This window comes from Chelonoidis abingdonii, chromosome 10, assembly GCF_003597395.2.
Source record: "Chelonoidis abingdonii isolate Lonesome George chromosome 10, CheloAbing_2.0, whole genome shotgun sequence".
NCBI lineage: Eukaryota > Metazoa > Chordata > Testudines > Testudinidae > Chelonoidis > Chelonoidis abingdonii.
Genome location: NC_133778.1, coordinates 44,373,004 through 44,400,370, shown reverse-complemented (window position 1 = coordinate 44,400,370; position 27,367 = coordinate 44,373,004). Strand labels below are relative to the sequence as shown.

At 41.7% G+C, this 27,367-nt stretch overlaps 1 protein-coding gene across 3 annotated transcripts in view; it reads right to left on the bottom strand.

Moving 5' to 3' along the window:
• Positions 1-8,936: 8,936 nt before the first annotated feature.
• GALNT3 (polypeptide N-acetylgalactosaminyltransferase 3) overlaps positions 8,937-27,367 on the bottom strand; it is a 40,231-nt gene continuing 21,800 nt past the window's right edge. The window contains exons 4-11 of one of the 3 annotated variants that reach the window (XM_032770921.2): positions 25,642-25,791; positions 22,656-22,890; positions 20,448-20,565; positions 19,803-20,003; positions 15,415-15,546; positions 14,333-14,434; positions 10,608-10,760; positions 8,937-9,999 (exon numbers count right to left, since the gene is read on the bottom strand). In XM_032770921.2, the coding sequence (XP_032626812.1) occupies positions 9,880-9,999; positions 10,608-10,760; positions 14,333-14,434; positions 15,415-15,546; positions 19,803-20,003; positions 20,448-20,565; positions 22,656-22,890; positions 25,642-25,791 (1,211 nt within the window). In that variant the 3' untranslated portion in view covers positions 8,937-9,879. Of the gene's footprint in view, positions 10,000-10,607; positions 10,761-13,116; positions 13,552-14,332; positions 14,435-15,414; positions 15,547-19,802; positions 20,004-20,447; positions 20,566-22,655; positions 22,891-25,641; positions 25,792-27,367 lie in introns of those variants that run through there. The other 2 variants (XR_004372380.2, XM_032770922.2) reach the window with 2 other exon arrangements.

Sequence of the window (27,367 nt, the reverse complement as noted above, 5' to 3'; positions counted from 1 at the left end):
GCTTCAAACCGTGCGCGGCCTGTCGTAGGCCGATGCCCACAGAAGACCCGCACGACTCCTGCCTTAAGTGCTTGGGCGAATCTCATCTAACGGACAAGTGCCAGATCTGTAAGGCGTTCAAGCCCCGAACTAAAAAGGAGCAGGACGTTCGCCTGAAACAGTTACTGATGGAGGCAGCGCTAACTCCTCCATCCTCGGCACCGTCTGCGGCACCGGGACCAAGCACCTCCTCGGCACTACAACGCACACCTTCCGCGAAGACACCGAGTCACCAATCTCTGGCACCAGCTTCTGCCCGGCACTGCTCACTCTCGCCTCGGGGCAAGAAGCGCAAGCCTCCTGCGGCCACTATATCCACACCGCAGTCAGAGCGCTTAGCCAAACCGGACCGCCCAGCACTACCATCTGCTGCGGCACCGACGTCCGCCGCACCGTTGATTCCGGCCTCGGAAGAGCCGTCGAGTCCGGTGCCTACCAGCTCCCTGGCACGTGCCGCGGTTGAGCTCATCGTGCCCTCCACCCCGGAGGCGTTCTCCGCAGCACGAGACCTGATCGCGCTAATGGAGCCTGAGCTGCCTCGACCCCTGGCACCGCCGGTGCGGGTCCCCCAGTCTATAGGCAAGCCGGCCCTTCTACAACTTTGTTTGCCCGGCACCATGGAACTTCGTCGTTCCAGGTCCCGATCCAGGACCCCATCCAGGCCCCACAGACGCTCACGGTCTCACCACCGATCCCGGTCCCGCGGCCGCTCGCAGTCCCGGTACCGTTCCCCATCAAGGTACCGGTTGTACTAGCGGTACCGCTCGAGATCCCGGTCACCGTCCAGGCATTACCGGCACCGATCCAGATCTCGGCACCACTCGCGGCACCGTACTTCCCGCAGCCGATCTCAGCACAGCGACTCTCGGCGCTGGTCGACCTCCCGGCACCGCGCTGGTCGTAGGTCCCAGTCGCGCTCTCGGCACCGTCAGGACTCCCGGTGCCGCTCCCCGGCACCACATAGGGACGGTTCCAGTGGCTGCAGAGACCTGCATCACACGGTCTCCGCTCCTCCATGGCCATCTCGTCAGCCGTCGATCTCCTCCCATGCCGAGACGGCATCATACAGAGAGTCGGACAACCAGCAAGGTCCTCATCAGTGGCCCTTTTGGACCCCGTGGGCTTATCACCAGGGCCAAGGTGGCCACCATCCGCCGCCACACTCCGTCCCCTCCGAACATCGGGCACCGGAGTCCACGGTGAGCAGACCCCCTCCAGCAGGGACCAAGCGCTCCCCTGCCCAGGGCTTGGAACAGCTAGAGCAGCCCCAGGACGTCCCGCATGACCAGGAGTCTCTCCAAGACCCTTTGGTCCCTGGGGTCTCTTCCTCCTCTTCCCCGGATGAGGCAGTGGCGGGGACGGCAACATCTGGACCGCCCCCAATTGACCTTAGGTCTCACCAGGACCTTCTCCGCCGCGTGGCTCTCAAAATAAACTTACCCGTGGAGGAGGTTCCTGAAGTGGATGACCCAGTAGTCAGCATTCTTTTGACAGAGGCCCCAACGAGGGTGGCGCTCCCCTTTATCCGCTCCACACAGGTTCGGGCAGATACAATCTGGCAAACCCCGGCATCGGTACCACCTACAGCCAAAGAGGTTGAGCGCAAATATATGGTCCCGTCAAAAGGTTATGAATACCTTTATGTACACCCTCCTCCTTGCTCGTTGGTGGTCCAATCCGTCAACGAACGGGAGCACCATGGCCAAAAAGCTCCTGCGCCCAAATTGAGGGAGGCCAGGCACATGGATTTGTTAGGCAGGAAAATCTACTCTGCGGGAGGCCTCCAGCTCAGGGTGGCGAATCAGCAAGCCCTCCTGAGTAGATACAATTTTAACACCTGGGAGGCGGTATGCAAATTCGTAGAGCTTGTCCCACAGGACTCCCACCAAGAGTTCTCAGCTCTCCTGGAGGAAGGGAAAAAGGTTGCAAGGACCTCCCTCCAGGCCTCGCTGGATGCCGCTGACTCGGCCACTAGAACTCTTGCCTCAGGGTTCGCTATGAGGCGCATATCATGGCTGCAAGCGTCAGGTCTACCACCAGAACTGCAGTATACGATACAGGACCTACCCTTTGACGGTCAGGGTCTGTTCTCCCAGAAGACAGACACTCGCCTCCAAAGTCTGAAGGACAATTGCGTGATCATGCGTTCGCTAGGAATGCACACGCCGCAGACTCAGAGGCGGTCCTTCCGACCCCAACCTCAGCGACCCTACCCCCCACCTCGACCGAGACAGGACTTCTCCAGGAGGAGAGGCCGGACCTCTCGTAGACGCCAGTCTGGCCCTCAAGGGGGTAACAACTCCGGTCCCACCAAAACACTGGCGGGACCGAAGCCAAACTTTTGAAGGTGCGCCCGAGAGCACTGTACCAATTTCCTCCCAGGATCCCATTCAGTTCGCCAACCGCCTCGCTGCATTCTTCCCTGCCTGGTCCCAGTTAACGGACCGCTGGGTCCTCACACGGTGGAATGTGGCTACGTCTTCAGTTTGTTTCGACCCCGCCTTCCCACCCTCCCTCCTCGTCCCTTTTCAGGGACCCCTCTCACGAGCAACTCCTCCTGCAGGAAGTTTCGAGGCTCCTTGCGTTGGGAGCCATAGAGGAGGTCCAGAGCTATTAAGGGGCAGAGGATTCTTTTCCAGATACTTCCTAATTCCCAAGGCGAAAGGGGGTCTCCGGCCCATTCTGGACCTGCGAGCTCTGAACAAGTTCATCAAGAAGCTCAAGTTCCACATGGTGTCCCTGGGGAATATCATCCCTTCCCTGGATCCAGGAGATCGGTACACTGCTCTCGACATGAGGGACGCATATTTCCATATCGCGATTTACCCACCGCACAGAAGGTTTCTTCGCTTCGTGGTAAATCGTCATCACTACCAATTTGCGGTCCTTCCCATCGGCCTCTCCTCGGCCCCTCGGGTATTTACAAAGTGTATGGTGGTAGTCGCCGCCCACCTCCGTCGTCGTCGAATTCATGTTTTCCCATATCTCGACGACTGGCTGATTCGAGGGACTTCCGAGGCTCAGGTTACCGCTCATGTAAATATCATCAAAGACCTGTTCTCACGTCTAGGTCTGATCATCAATCTAGACAAATCCATTCTACTTCCTACCTAGATGATAGAATTCATAGGGGCGATGCTGGACTCCACTCTTGCAACAGCCAGCTTGCCCCCACAGAGGTTCCAATCTATGGTCTCCCTCATTCAGGGACTACGAGCATTCCCAACAACCTCTGTCCGCACCATCCTCACTCGGTCACATGGCTGCGTGCACTTTCGTGACGAAGCACACAAGGTGACGCATGCGCCCTCTTCAGACCTGGCTTGCCTCGGTCTACAATCCGCGCAGGGATGCCCTAGACATGTTAATCATGATCCCGTCACATGTGCTGGGCTCCCTCAACTGGTGGCTGACTCCCTCCCTGGTGTGTGCCGGTCGACTGTTCCATCCGCCTCAGCCCTCGGTGTCTCTAACAACAGACACTTCCTCTCTGGGGTGGGGAGCACACCTGGGGCATCTTCGCACCCAAGGCCTTTGGTCCTTGCAGGAACTGAAGCTCCATATCAGTGTCCGCGAACTGAGAGCAATCCGACTGGCGTGCCAAGCTTTCCGTCAACATCTGCAGGGCCATTGTGTTGCGATTTTCACGGACAACACAACGGCCATGTATTACATAAACAAGCAAGGAGGGACATGATCTTCTCCCCTTTGCCAAGAAGCGATGCGGCTGTGGGACTTTTGTATAGCCCACTCGATAGACGTGGTAGCTTCCTTTCTCCCGGGGGTCCGGAACACTCTCGCGGATCGCCTAAGCCGGTCCTTCCTGACCCACGAGTGGCCCATCCGTCAGGACATCCTGCTTTCTGTTTTCCGGAAGCGGGGCTTTCCCCAAATAGACCTCTTTGCCTCCAAGGAGAACAGGAAGTGCCAGGTGTTCTGCTCCCTTCAGGGTCACTCCCCGGGCTCTCTTTCGGACGCGTTCCTCATTCCCTGGAAAGGGGGTCTACTCTATGCCTTTCCACCCTTTCCTTTAGTCCACAGAGTCCTGCTCAAGCTCCGCAGGGACAGGGACAGGCTGATCCTAATTGCTCCGGCATGGCCGAGGCAGCACTGGTACACCCTCTTGCTCGACCTGTCCCTAGCGTCTCCGATACCACTACCACTCTGCCCGGATCTTATAACGCAGGACTTTGGCAGGCTTCACCACCCAGACCTTCAGTCCCTGCACCTAACAGCGTGGCTACTGTCTGGTTAAACCAATCTGAGCGCCGCTGCTCCAGCCAGGTCCAACAGGTCCTCTTGGGGAGCAGGAAACCTTCCACCGGGAGCAGGGAAATACCTTCCTCGCGGTGGACATATCCGCCAACTGGATAGCGGTCTCCTCTATTGGTGTACACAAGGCGTTCCCCTTGTTCCTGGAGCCGTTTCGGTTCCTTGCTCCCCAGCACCCGCTTCTTTCCTGGACTATTTATTGTCCACCTCAAGGAGCAATGCTTAGCACTATCACTCAATAAGGTGACATCTAGCCGCAATCTCCACCTTCCATCCCGAGAGTTCGGCAGCTCCACCTATTTGCTCACTCTTTCCGATTATTCTCAAGTATCCTTAATGGATTGGAGAGACTCTCCCCCTGGTTAAGGCCTCTTCCCGCTTCCTGGGATCTCAACTTTGCTCCTGTCTAGGCTTCACGGCCCACTCCCTCTCGAGCACTAAGCCACTTGCTGTTGCTCTACCCTGTGCTGGAACGACGGCCTTCCTGGTCCTTATACACCTCGGCCAGAACGGGTTGTCTGGCTCCATGCTTTGGTGGTTAGACCCCCACTACACTATCTTTCACAAGATAAGGTGAGGCTAACGACCATCACCCCTTCCTCCAAGGCGGTCTCTTGCTTACCATATTAACTAAGACACTTATTTCTACGCTTCTTCTCCGAAGCCGCATGCATCGACGCAGTGGACAGCAGCTACCACAACCCTGGATGTCCGCAGGCCCATCGCCTTCTACATCCCAAGGACTAAATCCTGTTAGCCGCTACGCCCCACTATTTAATAAGCAGTGGCGGAGCGTATGAAAGGATGATGACCCATTTTCCCAGAGGCTTCATCATGGGTGACGTTCCTGTAATCCCGGACATGCTATGACTTGGCTCACGTCCAATTGGCCCCTTACCGCCCTTCATCGCGGCTCAAGCCTGTCCACTGCTTCCTTGCCCACGTTCCCATCCAGGAGATATGCCAGGCAAACACCTGGTCGACCGTTGCATACCTTTATATCCACTACGCGCTGGTTGAGCATCGAGAAACGATGACGCCTTTGGCTCAGCGATCTTACATTCTCGCACGTCTCACTCCAACCCCCCGCATAGTTGTAAGTCCTGGGCAATCAACGCTACTGGAAATGGATATGAGCAATCACTTGGAAGAAAAGAGATGTTACTCACCTTTGAACTGTTGTCCTTCGAGATGTTGTTGCTCAATATCCATTCCAGTCACCGACCGCCCTCGCTTCCCCACTGTCTGGGGAGTAGCCGGCAAGAAGGAACTGAGGAGCGGCGGGCTGGCAGGGGTATATATCAGGCGCCATAGCGGCGCCACTTCAGGGGGCGCCCTGCCGGCCTACCGAGTGTTGCTAGGGTAAAAGTCTCTGACGAACGTGCATGCGGCGTGCGCACACCTACTTGGAATGGATATGAGCAACACATCTCGAAGAACAACAGTTACAAAGGTGAGTAACCGTCTTTTCTTGTGCCCAGCACCATAGCTGCCTCTGCTTACTATGATGAACTGCAGGGAAAGTTGCTCAGCCCCAGGCTTGAGTATACCCCATATAGACAGAATATTCAGAGATTTTAGATGCCAAACTGTAACCAGACTCTCAGCATGCTTGAATTGAGATTTTTTCAGAGATTTATAATTTAGCCAAAGTTGAGCAAATTTGCACTAGGACAGCAACAGGCATATATTTGGCACCTGACAGATCCCACCCACGCCAAGTTCCAAGTCCTTGTTCCAGAGCATGGGGATGCTATAACATCTCAATTAAGTGATAGTAAAAATTTGTTTAAACAAGGCAAAAACAATGCATTTTCCTTAATCTTGTTCTTGGAAATGGCTGAACTGTTTTAGCTGAAACTTTCCAAAAACATTCAGCCTGACACAGATGTCCATTATGGAAAATTTTGTCCTTAACATTTTGGCATAGTTACAAACTATTGGAGGGAAAAAAAGGGTTAAAAAATGGGGCATGTAAGGGAACTTGAAGCAGTACGAACAACCTTACCTTTAATATGCCCTTTAAAACCTCCCTCTGCCCCCAATCCAGGGGTTTCTCAGACTTTTTTCTTCACATGGCTCACATCTTAATAAAAAGATTGGCATGAGTACCCTCTTCTCCCATTCATAAACACATCTTTAACCTCTCATACTTCACCATGGCAACTACAGTAATTTAAATGGAGAAGCAATGTTAGGAAAACACATTTGTATTTTTGGTTGTCTTAATGGGAATTGTTTTGTCCTTTTTAAAAACGTCAATCATACCATTTACTTTTGCTCTTCATTTCCTCTCCCAATCTTGTTTATTCTGTTCCACGATCTCCTATGCATATACTTTTCTGCCACCAGGTCTCCGTTGCTCCTGCAATGCACTTGCATATGTTTATTAGGTATCTGATACCCCTCTTCCTCAGCACATGCTTCCTTACCACTTAGTTCTCTTCTCCCATGACAGGCCCAGCAGCCCAGGACTCATCTCCCTGACACATACTGCACAGCTGCCTTGTTTTCTGCTCCCACAGAATTCCTCCGTTGGTTAAGGCAGCACTGCCCATTTCACTGGCAGCTGAGATTCCTGATGAAAGTTTCTGTTTCTTCTCTTCCTCCTGTTAGGCATCATCAGCCATTAGCAATGGTCTCCTCTTTGTTTCTACTTTCTCCTATTTTTAAATCTTCCAGGCTCTGGGTCTTCTTTGCATTTCTCCCTTCTTTATGTCAAATTGAAGAGACACAGTGTACACTCAGGGACAACATTTAAAAAGTTACTTATTTCTACCTTTTCTGATGTGATTGCAAATTCTTATTTTTGCATTTATAATAAAAGGATAGAAAAGCTTCCGTAGACTTAATTTAAAGGCTTCATATAACAACCCATATTGCTAGTATTTAAGTCGAAGTTCATTTATTGTGACAAAGCTTTTTGCATTAAAATAAAATTGATGGGTGATTTTTAAGCAATAGTTTAATAGCATACCACTATTATTTCTCTTACGATGGTGCCTAGATTGCCAAATCAAGGTGAACAAATCTCTTATGAAACAGAGTTCTCTTTATTAAAATGTAATTTCTGCATGCTCTTAGTCTCCTCAGATCTAGAAGAGAGCCTAGTCTCTCTTTCATTTCCCAAACTAGGAATTTGCAAAGAGTAGTACTTGGTTCTCGAAAAGGGATTTCTTGGCTGAAGAAGAAAACTCCACTAGAAAAGGATTATAGGAGTAAGAACATAAGGATGGCCCTACTGGGTCAGACCAAAGGTCCATCCAGCCCAGTATCCTGTCTTCCAACAGTGGCCAGTGCCCCAGAGGGAATGAACAAAACAGATGATCCATCCCCAGCTGCTCATTCCCAGATTCTGGCAAACAGAGGCTAGGGACACCATTCCTGCCCATCCTGGCAAATAGCCATTGATGGCCCTATGCTCCATGAATGTATCTAGTTCTTTTTTGAAACTTGTTATGGTCTTGGCCTTCACAGCATACTCTGGCAAAGAGTTCCACAGGTTGACTATGTGCTATGTGAAGAAATACTTCCTTTCATTTGTTTTAAACCTGCCGCCTATTAATTTCATTTGGTGACCCCTAGTTCTTGTTTTATGAGAAGTAGTAAACAAAACACTTCCTTATTTACTTTCTCTATACCAGTTATGATTTTATAGACCTCAATCATATCTCCCCTTAGTCATCCCTTTTCCAATTTGAAAAGTCCCAGTCCTATTATCGCTCCTCATACAGAAGCTGTTCCATACCCCTGATCATTTTTGTGGCCCTTTTCTTAACCTTTTGCAATTCCAATATATCTTTTTTGAGGTGGGGCGACCACATCTGCACACAGTATTCAAGATGTGGGCATATCATGGACTTATATAGAGACAACATGATATTTTCTGTTCTATTATCCCTTTCTTAATTATTCCCAGCATTCTGTTCGCTCTTTTGACAGCCGCTGCACACTGAGTGGATGTTTTCAGCAAATTATCCACAATGACTCCAAGATCTCTTTCTTGAGTGGTAACAGCTAATTTAGACCACATCATTTTATATATATAGTTGGGATCATGTTTTCCAATGTGCATTACTTTGAATTTATCAGCATTGAATTTCATCTGCCATTTTGTTGCCCAGTCACCAAGTTTTGAGAGATCCTTTTGTAGCTCTTCACAGTCTGCCTAAGTCTGAACTATCTTTAGTAATTTTGTATCATCTGCAAGTTTACCACCTGACTGTTTACCCCTTTTTCCAGATCATTTATGAGTGATATCTTTCATTTATGAAAGGGGCAGTACAAGTAGTTGCAAGGGGAAATTTGGAGGAAAACTCTGATTTAAAGGTATTTAAGACCAGTTTATGTAATCAGTTACCTAAGGGAGAACATTGGAAAAATACTGTACTTCTAAAATACTCACATATGAAAGAATATAAATAAAACTACAACTATTCAACACCAAACTATATTTGCAAATTCATTTTCTATTAAAAGAAATATTTCATTATAAAATTCTGTAATGCAGTTGGACTCTCCTGAATGATTAAAAACAGAAATCAGACACTCAAGGGAAAAACATAAAAGGAATTGCATCCACATATTAGAAACCCATAAAGTATAAACTACATGAATCACTAAGACAGGCAGACAAAACAGTAACATTTATTGACAGAATAAAAGAACAGTAATGAACAGAGTGCTAGCAACAAATAGTAGGTTTATGTTCTGCAATTTATGAAAACCGACAAGTACAAAAAAATCTTCAGTTTAGGAAATCTGTGACAAATGCTGGCAAAAATGGTAATGTGTATTGGATTCAAATTAAAAAAAGCATACAAGATTAATACCAAGACAATACATATTTTCCATTTAAAAATATATGAATTACATACTTCTGAAGGATTTTTTTCTTGTATTCATCAAAGATTGATGTGCTAGAAACTGAATGGGTTAAGATTTCCCATTGGCTTCATCTCTGGGTCCAAATATTGTTTTAAGTGTGTAAAACTGGAGAGAGAAGTGCTAAGACTGTTTTTAAATTTTTATTTTCTCATTTGCTTTTTTTTAAGTGAAACTGTCAGCAGAAAAGTCGAACAACTGACTGCTAAAACAGTATCATCACTTATAAAAGGCACAATAGTTTCCAGACATTGTACGAAGATCCATCTCCTAACCTTCATCGACCAGTTTTTCCGCAGTCATTACAAAATGAGAATATATAAAACCCTACACTTTATCCCAAAATAGAGGAGATTACAATATCAGTGGTTAACATATTAAAAAGCTAAGCTTATTGTGGAAATTACATTTCCAGCATATTGTAAACATTTTTCCTACCTGTGGAGACCTCAAAATATTCTTTGGTATTTTCTACACAGACGCTTAAGGGATCTTTGCAACTGTGCAATTTTATACTTTTTTAAATAAAAAAACTACTCTTGGAATATTTTACATTAGCTAGCTTTGCATCATTTTAAAAAATGAAGTGTGCATTTATGGTCACAGTTTTAAAGTGGATATATCCTTTTCACAAGGCAGATGTATCCTTTTAACAAAATATTTCCTATTTATAAGTAGCTGTACTTAATTTTGGCCAAAAACCCATTTTTGGAATAGATCTGATGGATTACATGATACCAAACTTGGATGTCCTCCATTTCCTGTTAGGCATGTATTTAATGCTGCATTATACAACAGTTGATCCTAGAGAGGAGAAGGGAGGAAAACAAAACACAACAGCACACAGTGTAAGTTTAAATATTTGTTTGTAATTTTTTGTGAATTTACTGCTAGTTTTTCAGGGTAGGGTCCAACAGGTAAACTCAGAGACTGAAACCCTTTTTATTCAAACAGGTAAAGCACCATGCAATGGCATAACAAACTGCCCCATACTGTCCCACAAATTTATATCAAGCTGTCAGGGAGGGGCCACTTCTAGGGAATGAAAGAAAAGTCCACTCTCTATGCCAAGCTGATCCTTGGCATTTCAGCCAAGAGAGTTCAACTTGGTGCTAACACACCAATTGTTTAAGTTTTTTGTGATGTGGACATTTCTCCACTGGAACTAGACTGAGGCCATCATTTTACATTTGCCACAGCATAGCCAAAAGAGTGGGCTGTATTTTAATCTGCAATCTAAAGGTGAAAATGTCTATACACGTTTTTTTCCCCAGAGCTGAGCTATCCATTCTTGTCTTTTGCTATAAATAAAGTCATGCTAACCCTGTAACAATTCATAAATGACCAAAAAATCTTTTCTTTAAATTAAAATAGATACATCTTTATTTACTGCATAAATTGCTTGGAAGTACCTTTCGAAGTTCCCACTTCTCTTCTCCAGGGGTGAATGTTTTTTGACCTTTGTAGTTACAGACCCGAAGCTGCACTGGTCCTTGACAAGCAAACAGACAGAGCTCCTTCTGAATGTTATGTCGAATCTCAGAGTGTTCGGAGTATTCAAAGTACTATATAAATAAAAATTAAATACATTTTTACATATATTAGGTGGGAACAAGCAACCACAGCAACTAAATTCATCCCTTGAAATTTCATGACAAAAACAAGTCAAGTTTAAAAAATATATTGTTATCATTCTAGAGAGACAAGGTGGGTGAAGTAATATCTTTTCTTGGACCAACTTCTGTTGGTGAAAGAGAGAAGCTTTCAAGCTACACAGAGCTCTCTTCTTCAGATCTGGAAAACTAACTTGATAGCTTGTCTCTCTCACCACCAGAAGTTGGTACAATAAAAGATATTACCTCACTCACCTTCTTTCTCTAATATCCTGGGACCAACACTCCTACATGACCATTGCATACAACATTGTATCATTCTGTTATCTAACAATTTAAATATAGAATCCAGGTTCAAATATTTATCATGCATGTTATGCAAATATTTACATAAGTAAAATATTCATATACTTCGCTTACATGGAAACTTGCTAAGTACTACAGCTAGTATTTTTAATTATTACACAAAAAAACTATGTTACAATCTTAATTCAGCCCCCTGAATTATGATAGAATCTTTTATTACATGATCACATTACTATTTTTCCATAGGACCCTGCCTCATAAAAGGGGCCAAATTAAGGTTGCATGCACTATTTTAATTTTAGCAATAAAGTATAAATTTAGCACTTTTGATTACTTGACTTTTAATGTAATATAATTTACTACCATTTTTTTAAAAAGCAACTGAAAAAAAAACAAAATTTCACCACATGGAAATGTATTGATTCCCACTTGGTTCATTAGCAGGGTTATAACCTTTATGTCCACAGCACAGATCTCAGCCACTTGACTTCATAGCGTAATTGATAACAATAGCAGATTGCTGTCCTCTATGGAGGATAGTCACTAAAAGGATATGTAGGCACACATTTTGCCAGTGTGTTTCACAATCATTTGCTGACCACAGAGAAATGTAGAGATTCAGGAATCCCGGGTTATTATGGGAGTGTACTCTAGTTATTAAAAAAAATTCTGCCTATGTCCCCACCTAAAACCTAGCCCTTCCAGCCAGTGCTTGTTACAGTTCCAGCCTCCTCTGTTCTCATTTCCCTCATTATACCAAGTCACGGTCTCCCTCATCCCTTCAACTTCAGGTCTCCCACACCCACATCTCCCCAAGGCTCTTCACCCCAGTCTCCCCCACTCCCTCCAACCTACACCCCCAAGTTTGGTTCTTCACTCCTATGCACTCCAGTAAGTCAGCTTCCTCCTCCTCACTACCTGGGCCCTAGCAGGAGGAGAATACAGGGAAAACAAACAAACAGTCTCCTTGCTCTCAGCTCCTGTACCCAACATCACAAATGCCCATGATCTCCAGGAGGAACAACTGCAGAGAAAGTCCTGTTCAGCCCCTGCTGACCTGGGATGCAGCATGCAGTGTACGTGGAATATTCACAGAATTTAGCTCACGAACTCCAACATATCTCTACTGAGGATATGATTAACAGAGATTTTAGATGCACAAAAGTCAGCCAAATGTTGGCAGGTTTTTACAGGGATGGTAAAGGCACATCCCTGACATCAGTATGACCACCTTTCCATATTTTAAGTCCCTGCTCGAAAACACTGAGTTGCTAAATATGGAGTTTAGTATTTTTCCCTAATCTCTTTTTGAGATATAGTTGTACCATATTTTGCTGAAATAAAAAAAAACACCTTGAGGCAGACACTCAGCATGGAAAATTTCAACCCAAACCAATAAAGTTCAGCAAAGTTTATAAGCAACAGAAAATCCATTGTTTTATTAAGAAGTGCTGAGCATCTTTAACTACACACATCACTACCAGCACCATCTAGAATAAATACAGATCTTAAAAGAATTTTAAGAAGATTCAGAATATTATGATTGAGCAGAAAAAAGTGGAGTTTTGCTTCACTTCACCAAGACAACTTGTTAAAGTAGATATGGCAGACTATGCCTTTGTGTGGCAGATCTTTTAATACCATGCTTTTGTACCAAGGCTGTGTAAATTGCTAAAGAGATTAATATAGAATCATAATCCCTCAAGTAACATAGTGAATGGGATCCAAAGGAAAATGCTGTATAATAGGAAAGACTAACATAGCAAGTCAGCTAGCACACGTCTATAACTGCCCTTTTCTCATTTAAATTAATAGGGAAAATTTTCATTTACTTTAATGGTGCAGGATCAGACCCCCTAGGTTGTGCAGCTGTTAAATACTGTTAACAACTGAACATACCATAGATAACATCCAATGATTTTACTGAGAAAAAGAGGAAGAGAGAATTATAAAAAAAAAGATTTGATAAAAGAAACAGATATCAAATCAGCAGTGAGATAACTTGTCAGTTACAACTATTTTTATTCAACATACTGATGTTTACAATGTTTTTAGTAACATTTACTATTAATGACTGTGTGAGGCAGCATTTAAGAAAGCAGCATAGACAGTTCTTTTTTTGTTTATTTTGTTTTTTAACACTACAGTAGTGGCTAGAGGACTCAGTATCAGAGATGCACTGTCTGTATGCTGAACAAACATACATTAAAAGGCAATTCGTGCCCCAAGAGCTGTGTGTCAAGGAGAGCTCCTGTTTGGAAATTCAGCAATTTAAAATGTTTTATTTCTCAAAATGCTAGATTTTTATTGGCACAGGGCAGACCACTCTGACCTCCCACTATGAGGCTGTAAGCATGACAGGGCAGGTAGTTCAAGTCTGGCTGTTCGATCACCCACTGACAGTTTCCCACCGGCATCCTCCTTGACAGCGTGAGTCCTGGTGACAGAGAAAGAAGCAGTAGGAGGAAGAATAAGAGAAAAGAAGAATCAAGATAACATTTACAAAGGAAAAGTGAGGAAAAAGAAGTGTTTCTGTAGCTGAGAAGTCAAATGAGGAAGAACTGCAAGTTGCATGACAGAGCAGTGAACTGGTGTCACGTGGCTGAGATATCTATTCTGTGCACTTTCTGCATGTGTCCAGAAATTTTTTCATCCAACTGCCCCTGTAAAGTCCACTAAGAGAAGGCTTACTGAGTAGCCCAGACTCAGAAATGGAGGTTCAATTCTTCCTGAGAATATAGTTATACTAGAAATTTGCACCAACAATTTTCTAAATTAAAAAAAATGGTCCTCTGTAATACAGTTAGCAATTTTACAGTGTCAGCTTCTGCTATTATAAGTGAGGATACCCGAAGCTATTTCTTTTAACTATTTCAAACCACTTCTATGGTAAAAATACCATTGTGTGTGTATATGCAATTTCTCACTTGCATGAATGCTCCTGGGTATTTGTCTGTCTAAAGATATATGTACAGTTTTTGTGCAAGCAATTTTGAATATCTGAACCATAACAGTGAAAGATCACAGAAGCTTCCTTGCAATTTTTATATTTACTGTCCTCTCATGCAAGAATAATATAGGTAACAAAACCAATTAGCTTATCTTCATACTAAAATATGTATGCCAATACTACTAGAAGGAAAATTAAGCTTTGCATAGGGATGTGTTACATCTGTGTGGACCAGTTGTGAAAGAAATTAAGTATAACAACATTTTACCTGGTTTCCCCCAAGTCCATGACAAGTATACATAATTAATGGTTTGCCACCATGGTTATTTTCGCCAACATCTAGACATAGACGTCTACCTACATTTTTTAACTGAAGAAAACACAAGTTATTTTTGCATATAACTAAGTTATTTAAAACTTGCCAACAATTAAAAAGAGTAAACAGCTATTTTACTTAAAGTTCTGTCTTTAAATGTACAACCCTGTCCACACAAGAAGTTAAATCTTTGCTAGACTAAACCTCATTATTGTATTCTGATAGTACCCATAATAGGTTAGGCATTGTCCACACACTCAGGAAGACATATTCTCTATTTTGAACAGCTAGCAATATAAGGCGGCAAGCAACCTATTAAGGTTGTATGAGAAAGCTAAAACAAAATAGTTTACAATAAACATTAACTACTTCCAAATGCACCTGAACTTAGCCAATATTAGTATGCTAATATCTTATACGACTACAACACATGAGGAGTAATACGGTGCAGGAAAACCAGGTGGCTGAGAAAGAATCCACATGCAAGAGACAGTGTGGAAGGAGCCATAGATAGTTGTGGGAAAAGCTAAAACAGAATTCTAGCACAGTTTCCCTCATCAGTTTGAGCAGGGATTTCTCTCTGAAAACCACATTATAGACCATCTAAAGTTGCATTTATACTGACAATTTCTGGAAAACCTCTCATCATTTAATTAACACTGCTGCATTAGCCACTTCAGCACTAGAAACTGTAGGAGTACTAATGTTACTACCATCTGAACAGGGTTGTGAAACATCAGTCAAGTAAAAAGTACACTTGTGGAGCTACATCAGTGCTAGTCATGAGGGAGATTTTCATAAAAAATACAATTATCCACAAGGTTAAAGAATGAGTCTAAAGAATGCTCTTCTAGCAAAATTTGGAGAAAAGAATTCCCATACTAGCCAGGGAAATTCTAGAATCATGCTAACAATAACTGAATTAAAGTTGCTAGTACTGTTGTTTATATTACTTTAGGGTTGAAATCAGGCAAACTTCAGTGGTAGGATTATATAGTGAAACAGAAATTAACCAAAATTTGAAATGCACTCACAAATCCAGATAATGGAGGATTCAGGTCTGGTACATATGCCTCGGGATAAACATTATTTAGATACCAAGTAAAATTTTTACACTGTAGCCGTTGCCTTAAATCAAGTCTTTTTGAGATGTCTCCAAATGTGCTCTGTTGGGAAAAAAACACCCCAAAACAATAACAAATCAGATTTATATAACTGTCTGGGAGATGTGCTGAGGAGTAGCACTAAACAAGTGTTTGAGTTTAATATTTAAATCTAAAAAAAGACTGGCTTTAAACAGAACATAGCAATACATTTAATCATTTAATACATAAAAATTGCATCTATTAGACTTATAGAGACAAAGCACCATTGACCTCTTGCACACACTTCCAACTGCTACAGGCAGAGCAAACCTATGCTTCCTCTGAAGCAGTGCTATAGGGGTCCTCAATGGCAACAGGGAGCAGGGAAACGTAATACTGATTACATTAAGAAAATCCAACAGATTATGTTAGGTTAACAATAAATAAGTATAAATGTGAGGCTATCAAAGTAAGGCAATGTAGGGAAAGACACACACACATATGCAGTGCAGTTTAATGCTGTGTGTATGTACTGTTCTTTCATGAAATAAAACACAGCGTTAAACTGCTTCTGTTCTGATCCCCGATATAAAACTAATGAAGAAATACCTTCTGTTCGTGGCTAAGCAGGGAGTGCATCTGTCAAACTGCAAAGGCGAATCTAGTGGGGCATGGATGGGGTTAATCTTGACTTGGGATAGTAGAGTGCACCGTGTGCTTATGAAATCTGCAGATGACACTAAATTGGAGGAGGAGATGCAAGCACTTTGGAGGACAGGATTAGATTTCAAAATGACTTTGATAAATTGGAGAATTGGTCTAAATTCAACAAGATGAAAGATAAGCGCAAAGTACTTCAATTAGGAAAGAAAAATTGAATGCACAACTATAACATGGGGAATAACTGGCTAGGTGATAGTACTGCTGAAAAGGATTTGGGGATTATAGTGGATCGCAAATTGAAGAAGAGTCAACAATGGGATGCAGTTGCAAAAAAGGCTATTATTATTCTGGGATGTATTAACAAGACTGTTATATGTAAAACCAGGGAGGTAATTGTCCCACTCTACTCAGCACTGGTGAGGCTTCCGCTGGAGTACAGTGTCCAGTCCTGAGTGACACACATTAGGAAAGATGTGGACAAAATGAAGCAAGTCCAGAGGAGAACAAAAAGCAAACAAAACAAAAAAACTTTTAGAACCAACCTATGAGTAAAGGCATAAAAAAACAAACAAATACTAAGCACGTGTTTAGCCTTGCGATTGAGGGGAGGCATGCTAACAGTCCAAATATACGTTAAGCGCTGTAACAAAGAGGATGGTGATCAATTTTTCTCCATGTCCACTAAATTAGGACAAGAAATAATAGGCTTAATCTGCAGCAAAGAAGGTTTAGGTTAGATATTAAGAACAACTTTTTAACTATAAGGGTAGTTAAGCTCTAGAATAGGCTTCCAAGGAATCCCCATCATCAGCCTAGCATCTGAGTGAGGGGGATGTCACCACTTCCAGACAGCCTTCCAGTTAAGCACTGCCGAGACCCCGCCTCACCCCCGTCTGGTGCACCAACCCCCTGCCCCGTTCCACACCTAAACTGCCACTGGGGAGTGGGGGTGGCCCGAGACTGCCCCAGCAGTTGCTGGTGTGCGTGGCGCAGGGGCTGCTTGAGCTGCCCCTGCCGCTGCAGAAGTCACAGAAGCTCACGGAATCTGTGACCTCCATGACAAACTCGCAGCCTTAGTGATGACTTCTCAAGGTCCCTTCCAGCCCCACATTTCTATGAGTCTGCACCATCAGAATCAGAAACTGTATAGGAAAAGAGAGAAGACTCTTTACCAGGGGCCCAAATAGGTTTTTGTTGTGTAAGGGATAAGAGATAGACCAATTGGCTGAAAGGGAAAAGTAGATGTTGTATGATAAGTCTAAAGCAATACTGAATGGCAACAAAATTGTTGCTGTAAGACCTCTCCCCCTCTTCAGCTCTCTCTCTTCAAAACACACACACACACACACACACACACACACACACACACACAGAGCCAGTGCACCCCTGGGCACATGTGTCCTTAGTATTTGTATTTACTATGGTAATCACATAGTAAATGTGGTAATCACCTGTTTGGTAAATGTAATTAATGTATTGGCAATAAGTAAAATGAACAAGCCACTCCTGATAATAGCTGTAACCAAGTGCAAGGAACAGTTTCCAGCTATAAATCACATTTCTTGGGATCAAACAACAGAGGAGGAACACAAAGCCCAAATGAACCTTAGAACAACAGAATAAAAGTCAATTAGTACAATGAATAATCAGTTTCTTTACAATATGCAATTAGCTATGAAGGTTGTGTTTTAAACAGAAACCCATGTGTTAAATTAAAGGGATACTGGACCAAATTCATTCAATAGTCAGTGGGGCTACATCAGGGATGAATTTGGCCCAGTGTTACTACTCATGGTTCAACTTACAGCCTAAAAAGGTACACATGGACAAGATTCAATGTCACACGAGATACTTTGTTAAAAAACAAAATTAATAAATGTGAAAAGGCATCTAAACAGATTACTCTATTTTAGACATTTTACTGTATATTTTGATGTAGTACAGAGATTCTCAAGCTGTGATCCAGGGACTGTGGGGTTCACAAACTACGTCTAAGGGGTCCGCGAAAGACCGACTGAAAACTGACTGAACAGAATTTAACTATATATACACACACAGAGAACAGATTTCCAAGGGGTCCGGAACTTCATTTGAATTTCCAATGGGGTCTGCACCTCCATTTGAAAATTTTCAGGGGTCTGCCAATGAAAAAAAGGTTGAGAACCACTAATGGAGTAGATATGGTAGAAAGCAATTTCAATTAAGTGTCAGTATTTCTTCTATCTCAAGGCAAAGAAATTTCAGTAGCCTGATGGTTGCCTGATAAATTTCTACTATTCAGGCACTTAAGTGTAGTTTTTCTACCAACTTTCCCTTCACAAATCATTTACTTAAAAAAAAAATTGCTTTATTAAAAAAAAAAAAATCACCAAATTTTGGGCAGTGAAACCATTTACCAGTTTCCAGCATTTTCATAAAAATATGCCAATTCAATTTTTTTTTGCTTGCAAATGACTGTCTCAGCTGTATTAATGAACAAAAACTTTTTTGTGATGAAAAATGGAATTATGCCATTTGGTAAAATGAAAGGCCTGCAAACACTGTTTTTTGAGATAGCAGAAAAAACACGAGGGACAAACAAATCAATTTTTTCACTTTTTATTACTCCAACAAAAACATGTTTTTGATAATCAACATTTTTCAAACAGCTCTTAGATAAGGGGTTGAGCCCCATCAAACAGGTGATAGGCATAAGAGCCAATTAGTGCACCTGTGATTGATAGATTAATTGCCTCCTGGGCTGAGGGTGCAGACTTAGGTAAGGATCATTAGGCACCTGGATCTTATAAGGAATCTGAGAAATTTCAGTAGAAAGAAGACTGGACTCTCCCATGGAGAGAAACCCATGGAGGGACAAAAATAGGGTTTAAACAGGCAAGAGGCTCCACAGGAAGGAGGTTAGATTCGGTTCGGTTCCTGTAGGGGAGGTTCTAAATTAGGGTAGTTAAAAGCACTTCAGTGGAGTGAAAGAGGGATTATTTCAGAAGTAAAAGGAGAAGCTGGGAGTATCTAGGAAGAAGCTAGGGGCCTGAGAACCAAATGGAGGCTGTGTTAAGCACAGAGTGTGAGGAAACGGTGCAGGAAAACAGCAGCATGTCTGAAGGAGCACAGCTAACTGCTTCATACAGGGTCCCTGGGTCGAAAGCCAGAGTAGAGAATGGCCCTGGTTTCCCCTAGCAGCCCCTGAGGAAGGGGCATGAAAGCACAATAGGAAGCATATTAAGCTCAGGGTGAGACTGAAGACTGACCCCAAAAGCCAGGCTTAAGAATAACCCCAAGAGGTTTTTGGACCTTGTTGTTACCCTGGAAGGGGACTTGGCTGGAGGACTGACCCGCAGAAGATCCACTGAGAGGTATAATGGTCTACAGGACAGACGGGTGACAAGGATCCTTTGCAGCACTGTACTCCGACACAAAGGAGTGGTGAGTACCCTACCTTACAAGCTCTAATTATAGGTCTTTAAAGAGCAAACAATCAGAATTCAAGAGAAAGTGAAACACCTATCTTTATTTACTAGGTATTTGAGCAAACAAAACACTGTCCTGCCTAGTACTTCTGATGAGACTATCTAGAAGTCTTACATACTTTTGTCAATAAATAAGTTTTGCTCACCAAAACTTTCAATGCAGCAAGAGTGATTTCTAATATCACCACCACCACCACCACCACCTACTTGTTTCACAATTTTTGCTGCTTCTATGTTTCTCCGGTAAAATATTTCTTTATATTCATCCATCCAGACTTCTGCAAGGCGAACTTGATTACGTGTGATCACTTGAGTGCCTTTTGGAAAAGTATGGGGGCTCTTGCTGCGAAAGACATGGCCAACAACAGAGCAAGGCATGATCTCCAATTGTCCACCACATTGCCATACCTGGTGATAGTATTTTTGTATAAGTCTATTGAAGTTAGAATTTTTACAAGGTCTAAAAACAGCATCTACTTTACAATTTTAATGTTTCATCTTAAGCACCCAGATAAGAGCTCTAGTTCATATTGCGTTAGAAAATGAGATTTGTTAATCAAAACTCAAGTCCACAGGTGAATGTTGGAAGCATAAATTTTGGATATCAAATCCAAACATACTTTCTTACTATACTGAACAAGCCCATTATTTATTCTATTATTTTCTGCTCATAGGTTAGTGATAGCTCAGTCTTCATGTTCTTTCAGTCCTTGACCTCTCTGGTGAATCAGTCAACTAGGGCAAACTTCTGATACCATGGTTTCGAGGTGGGGTGGGGGGTTGTGTGTTTTTTGAGGACACATTTACTGGACCGATGTAAGGCCAGACATAGGATTATATCTCTAAACTTACTCTGAAAGACATTTCTATATTTTCACCTCCCCATATTTCCATTTCTTCATCATAGCTTCCAATATATTCAAAATAGTCTTTCGATATTGAAAAAAGACCTCCGGCAAAAGTAGGTGTTCTGCAAAAAGATAAACCATTAAGTAAATTACTGATGCAAGGTTTAAACTGGCTGAAGGACTTCTCTACCTGGGGAAATTCACTAGCATAATTATACCACTGCAGTTATACTAGTGTAATTCCCTGTGTGCATATACTTATTCCAGAACAACAAACTAAACTGGAAAAAGGCACTCTAATGCCAGAATAAGTGTTCACATAAGGAGTTATGCTAGAATAACTATAGCTGTATATTTATATCAAATTTTCCTATGTAGACAGGTCATTAGTTACCTTTATTCATTTTTCCATTCCTGTAGCTAAATTGTGTTGGCAGCACCTTGTGATCCAATGAACAGACAAAAAGTTGCTGAAAGGGCGGAGAGCATCAGTAAAGATGTCTGGTCTTTCTCCAATGTATTGAGATATTGATATCAACCACTATGTGTGTTATTCCATACTGGTACTCATCCTAAAGCCTGGCCAGGTATGACTATTCACTACCATGATACTAAGCACCCCAGCTGTTCTGGAATTTGGGGGAGATGCACCTTTCTTTGTGGGTATTCTTATACCAGAATTCAGTTATATTGTCTCTAAGAAAGATTGCTCAGAAAAATTTCTTAAAACCATACTAAAAAGGATCTGTTTGCCCATTTGCCATGTTCTTGGTGATCCTTAGTATTTTAATTCTGACTTTATTCTGAAGGGTACAACATCAGTTCATGTCACTCTGCGGAAGATGTAAGAAAAAGTCTTATGCAGATGTGGAACTTTCTGTATCAGTAGCCATAAATAACTTTTAGGCTATGTCTCTCATCAGTTTAAAAGGTTCTTCAGTTATATCAAAATGTTTGTGTAGCACGTCTAAACTTTTATTTACAAAACATTTTTAAAGTCAAAAAAGTACTTTCTAAATATAGAAATTATTATTATGGACATAGTAGTTGATGGATATGGGTGTCTGCCATCTTTGTAAGATGATGAGCAGCACACACAACAAGCTTGTTTTCTCAGTTTGGACATTTTAACAAACTTGACACCATCCATAAAGTCCGCACTTCAGGGTTGTTTTTTTTTTAATTCTTGAAGCATTTCAAGATGTGAAATATGAGCAAAGAGAAAAAGCTGATGCCCAGGCAGCAGAGCTAATGAAAAGTATGTATTTCCTCCTCTCCTTCCCCCTCCTCCACACCTTTTCAATGAGCCTGTCATTCAAGTCTATTATACATTCTCACCATGCAAGGTACAAAACACTATAAATAACTCATTAGTAATGGCTAATTATTATATGCCTAAGACAGACAAGACATCAAGTGTTCTTTAAAATATCAGGATGGATGGTACTTAAACAAACCAATGCAATGAACTTTAGAACTAAACACCAGAAAGAGAGAAAACAGAAAACATGCTTGCATTCCAGGAAAATTATTTTCACTCCACCCATATTTATATCTTATTAGTCCTCCTTTGTCTAGTTTTTCTGGTAATGTACATGGGATGGTTCTGCTATATTTTTGTTACACTGCCGTGAAACAGTACTATGCCCCAGTATGAGTTTAAATAAGTGCCTTACAATGAGACCGTTTCAATCAGTACACATTATGGAGACTCAACTGTGTCTGCACTAGCATTTTTCTCTCTGAAATTTCTTGTAGCTCCAGATCCACCATTGGGAGTGCTAGCATTACAGGCTACTGGCATTCTAACCACCACATTATCTAACTCCATTCAGAACAGAATTAGATAATGTTGTAGTTAGAAATTTAACTGGTAGAAGTGCTCATGTAGATAGACTAACCCTGCTTCCACTGCTGGAAGCAATTATGAGAAATTACCAACAAAATCTACCGGAGAAGGACAATGTGTTTATATTTATCATTTTAAAGTTGTTTGTAAAAATCTGATTTGTAAAAAACATTAAATCTAGAGAAAATATTCCAATAAGTGAAAGACCTCAAATCATAAGACATTAAGACTTCTGATTCCAGTGCTGCTATTCCCATCCTCAGGCAAAGAAATCCTTTGTTTAGAAGTTGCTAATCAGAACTTTTTTAGCAAACCATTTGCAAAGTGAAGAATTTCAAATATTCTACAAGCTCAACTGTTTACCTAATTGGATAGGTTTCATCTTTTCTTCTTTTATTTTCATGTTCAGGAAGAGATTCCCATCCAAATGATAAACTCCAGTCAAAATTTCCTCTGTTATGGTTATGTCCATAAGGAGAAGGCTTGCTGAATTCAAAAGTATTAAGATCTATGGATGCAATATCAGGGCTTACAACAGCAGTGTAGTTCTCAGCTATTCGTGCCAACAATGGCTCTAACCAGCCATAAAAACATTCACCTATGGGAATGAGGGGAAGGAAAGAAAAGAATTCATGAAATGAAGCACTGGAATTTTTCTTCACAATGAAAGTATAATTAAGGGACTGTTATTGAACAGAGTCATGTTTTGTAGAATCCACACTCTTTTTTCTTTAAATCATTAAATGTCAGCTTAGAAGCACCTAAGCGGACCTTGCTGAGTGGACTTAGATTTTGGCATAAGTGATCATGTGTCTGGAGGAAAAAAAAGGAAGTGCTGCCATTTAAATTTTTTTTTTTTAATCAAAATAAACTTTTACTAAGAAAAGGGGCCACGAGGAGGACAGAGTGAAGAGAAGATTGGGCTACGCCCTGGGAGGAGAGCAGGCATGAACAAGAGAGACACAGTGAAAGACAGTCTGCAATCAAAGAGCTAAGGTTGAAGATAATTAATGAAAATTCAGCCCTATAAGTTGTGACATCAAGTGTGCTGTGAATCAAAAAAATTTATTTCAAATATACAATTCTAAGTAATTGAGAAACAAAATATATGGTAACTCTTCACTTAAAGTCGTCCCAGTTAACGTTGTTTCGTTGTTATGTTGCTGATCAATTAGGGAACATGTTCGTTTAACGTTGTGCAATGCTCCCTTATAACATCGTTTGGCAGTCGCCTGCTTTGTCCACTGCTTTCACAAAGAGCAGCCCGTTGAAACTAGCTGGTGGGGACCAGGGTGGATCTTGGAACCAGGATGACCCGGCAGCCCCTTCATCAGCTCCCCTAAATTCCCTGTGCAGCAGCCGACCAGTAGCCTACAATTGCCTACAGTGCAGCTGTCCCTCCCCCCACACTGCCATGTTCTGCTCCTGCCTTGGAGCTGCTCCCAGGAGCCTTCTGCTTGCTGTGCGAGGGGCACAGAGGGGGGTAGGAGAGAGGAGGGCTAATGTCAGGGTGTCCCCCTCTCCCCCTGCTCCTGCACCCCACTTATACCATCTCCGGGGGGGGGACACATGACACAACAGGGCTCAGGATGCAGGGAGCTTCCTGGGAGGAGGAGTTGTCTCAACTTGCTTATCTACTTAACAAGGTAGTGTACTTAGAGTAGGGTCAGCTTACTTAAAGGGGCAATGCACATCTCTCTCTTTCTCACACAGGGTGTGTCTCTCTGCCTGCCATGCTGTCTCCCTTCCCTCCATTTCTGCTGCCTTGTAGAGTGTGAGGCTACATTAACAACAGTGGGTTAACCCTTGAGGGCTCAGCCAAAAACTAGTTAATCATTTAGCAGTAAGGCATTCTCTGGGAAATATTCCACCTTCTTCCACCCTCTGACTTCACCACCTCAAACAAGCTTCACAATCATCATCGCTGTGTAGAGTATTGTTTGTTTAAAACTTATAGTGTGTGTGTGTGCACGTGTGTCACACACACACACACACGCACACACACTATATATTAGTTTTTTGTCTGGTGAAAAAAATTTCCCTAGAACCTAACCCCCCTATTTATATGAATTCTAATAGGGAAACTGGATTCACTTAGCATCGTTTCACTTAAAGTCACATTTTTCAGGAACATAACTACAATGTTAAGCATTTTGGAATGATTTTCCATAACAATCATTCTAGAATTTGTGATGTTTCATGAACATTAAAATACTTGGTAAATAATTCTTGATTATGCTAGAAATGGATTTAAAAGATTTTCCTACTCTTGCATCAAATTTCACTAATATGATTTAGCTGACTAATGTTATTTATGTGCCCATTTAAAAAGTAAGTGTTAGTTAGTACTTTCCTAATAGTTAACAATTCAAATGGGAAGAGAGCCTTAAATGTAAGCCAACATAAACTGATCATCATATCTGAAAGTTTGTCACTGTTAAAATTTATAAATTACTTACTCACCATACCTGCTCTTGGCCCTTGCATTTCATGAAACTCCCACAGCCATGGATCTCTCAGTTTTAGCAAGACCCCAAATCGATTCACAGTAGTAGTAGGCTATGCTATAAGTGGTCGATAGTACCCAAGATCCACAAGAAGCTCCTTCTCAGCTACCTCCTTCTCAACTGCCTACAACCTTGCTGCTTCCTGATGAGCTACCACTAGGGTTGCCAAGTCTCCAGGATTGTTGTTGAGTCTCCAGGAATTAAAGGTAATGTCATACAATGAAACCCCCAGGAATTCATCCAACCAAAGTTGGTAACCCTAGTTACCACCGTAGCCAAAGGTTCCAAGAAAAAGTTAGCTCAGCAGTATGAGAGCTCTAGTGAACTAGCATGGACCAACAGCAAGAGACTCCTGGGTTCAATCCCACCTCACTAACACCCTCTTACTCTAGTCACTTAATCTCTCCATGCAACCATTTCTGTATATGTAAAATAGGAATAACTGTATTTAGCTACTGCACAGGAAGGTTATGACAATTAATGTATGTTTACAAAGCACTCAGAAATACTATAGTTCATCAGAATGAACATGCAAACCCTCCAGAGCCTATGCTCTCCCTTTCCTCATCCAGACTCCAAGCTTAGACTGACAATTTTGTCATCAACTCTTTAGAGTCCCTGGCACAAGCAATTGAGCAGTTCTTACAGCATTGCATTAACTTTCACCATGCTTATTTTTATTAAAGGTAAACTTGGCAAAGTTTACATTTCTAACACCGGGAAGGAAATTAAAACAAAGTAAAATTGAAAACGGTTTATAAAATGAACACAATAGTTTCCTAAATATTTGATATTTTAAATACTACTACTATATTTCATACAAGTAGCACAGATGTACTTACAATGTGCATCCAAAAAAGTGAGCGTCTCTCCTGTTGCTACTGAAGCTCCTAATAATCTTGCAGTGATTAGACCTTTTCTTTCCTTTTGTCGGACTACCTTAACTATTTGAAATTGTTTCACGTATTCATCTAGTTTATCATGCAAATATTCTGAAAAGACATCAATTTCAGAGTATTCAATAGAAACACATTGCCTGAGATTCCTTAATTTTTTTTCTTTAACATCACAATCAACTTTGCATGCTAGTATGTTAAAATATAACTTTTGAAAAGGTTAAATTTTGCTAAGTAGACTAGGATTAAACATATTTTTGGAATTTGAGGTTTATGAAATATATATTTGAAGAGAAACCATCCCAATTCTTAAAGCTTTAAAAGATGAAAACAATAGGTACCATTTCATTTAGATGAGTCTAAAGTAAAATCAGTATTTCTCTCAGAGGTAGCCTGCATTCAATTTTATTACTATTGTGTCTATGTGATTATTAAGATTCTATAGTAGGCATCAAAAGCCAATGCAAGTGTATGCAAGTCCAAATAAAATAAATTTTTTAAAGGATTTTGCAATGTGGAAGCAAGACTTTTAAAAAAAAAAATTAATTCACCTCTGACAGGAGTGACTTCTACTAAAGAGCAGTTAAAAAGCAGTTCCTGTTGGTCGTTAACTGATTCTACTTTACAAAAAAATGATAAAAGCATTCACATTGCAAGGGACATTTCCAATAGGCCTGCATTTTGCATTTGTATCACCTAATATTGCAAGCAAACTGAGTAATTGTGCACCTCACCACCCTTACATACACAAATACACAAGTGCAGGTTTTGCATGTACATATGGGTGCATGTGTACATGTTGCAGGCATAAACAATCAAGAGCTACAATGTTTACGCACAGTAGGAGTTCTAAATATACAGATGGGTAAAGATCTTTAAGAAGATTTATTTCCCTCTCAGGTTTAATTTTTCTTTGAAGTTTTTGTATCTTCTCACTTCCATATTAATATTAAGTGGCCTTCTGTTTCTGAATGTGGCCTTGCAAACAACCATAAGTTTATTGATCTGAATGTGTGTTCTTTCAGATGTCTGCCTCAGCATTTCAGTGTATGCATGTTTGTAAAACTGGCTTTGTAATCATCCAGTGCACCTGTGATTATTTAGACAATTACCTAGAGCTCCACCTTTTAATATGTAATCATTTCTTCTCATATTGTCCCTTATCTTCAAACATTTAGTTTAATGAGACCATTTACAGGCCTAAAGAGGGACACATGTATAAATGTTTGCAGATCATTGTAAACATTGCCTATTATCATAGGTTAGTAGTAGGTTGCTTTATCCCAGGACTCCTTTTTCTACAAAGTGCAATATAACTTGTTTCCCCAAGGGTTAATGTAATCACTAATCACAGTGGCACTGTTTTGCAATTTAAACAGTAATAAACCATTTAAATATATAAACTTTGTGTTAGGGAGGTACAGATTTAGAACACTGGGATGAATAGACAAGAAATCCATATTTGCCAAACGGAGTTTAAAACAGAAGGGAGAAAAAGCTTCTATTTTCTATCTTGCATGTGATAATTAAAACTAATTAAGTAAACTTAACTACACACACAAATGTTTACAAACTTACACACACTAAGCAAAGAGATAACTGTCTTTCTCTTTCTAACTATTATTGATGCAAAACCAATATCACTGATTTATTAATCCCAAATGTAATCTTA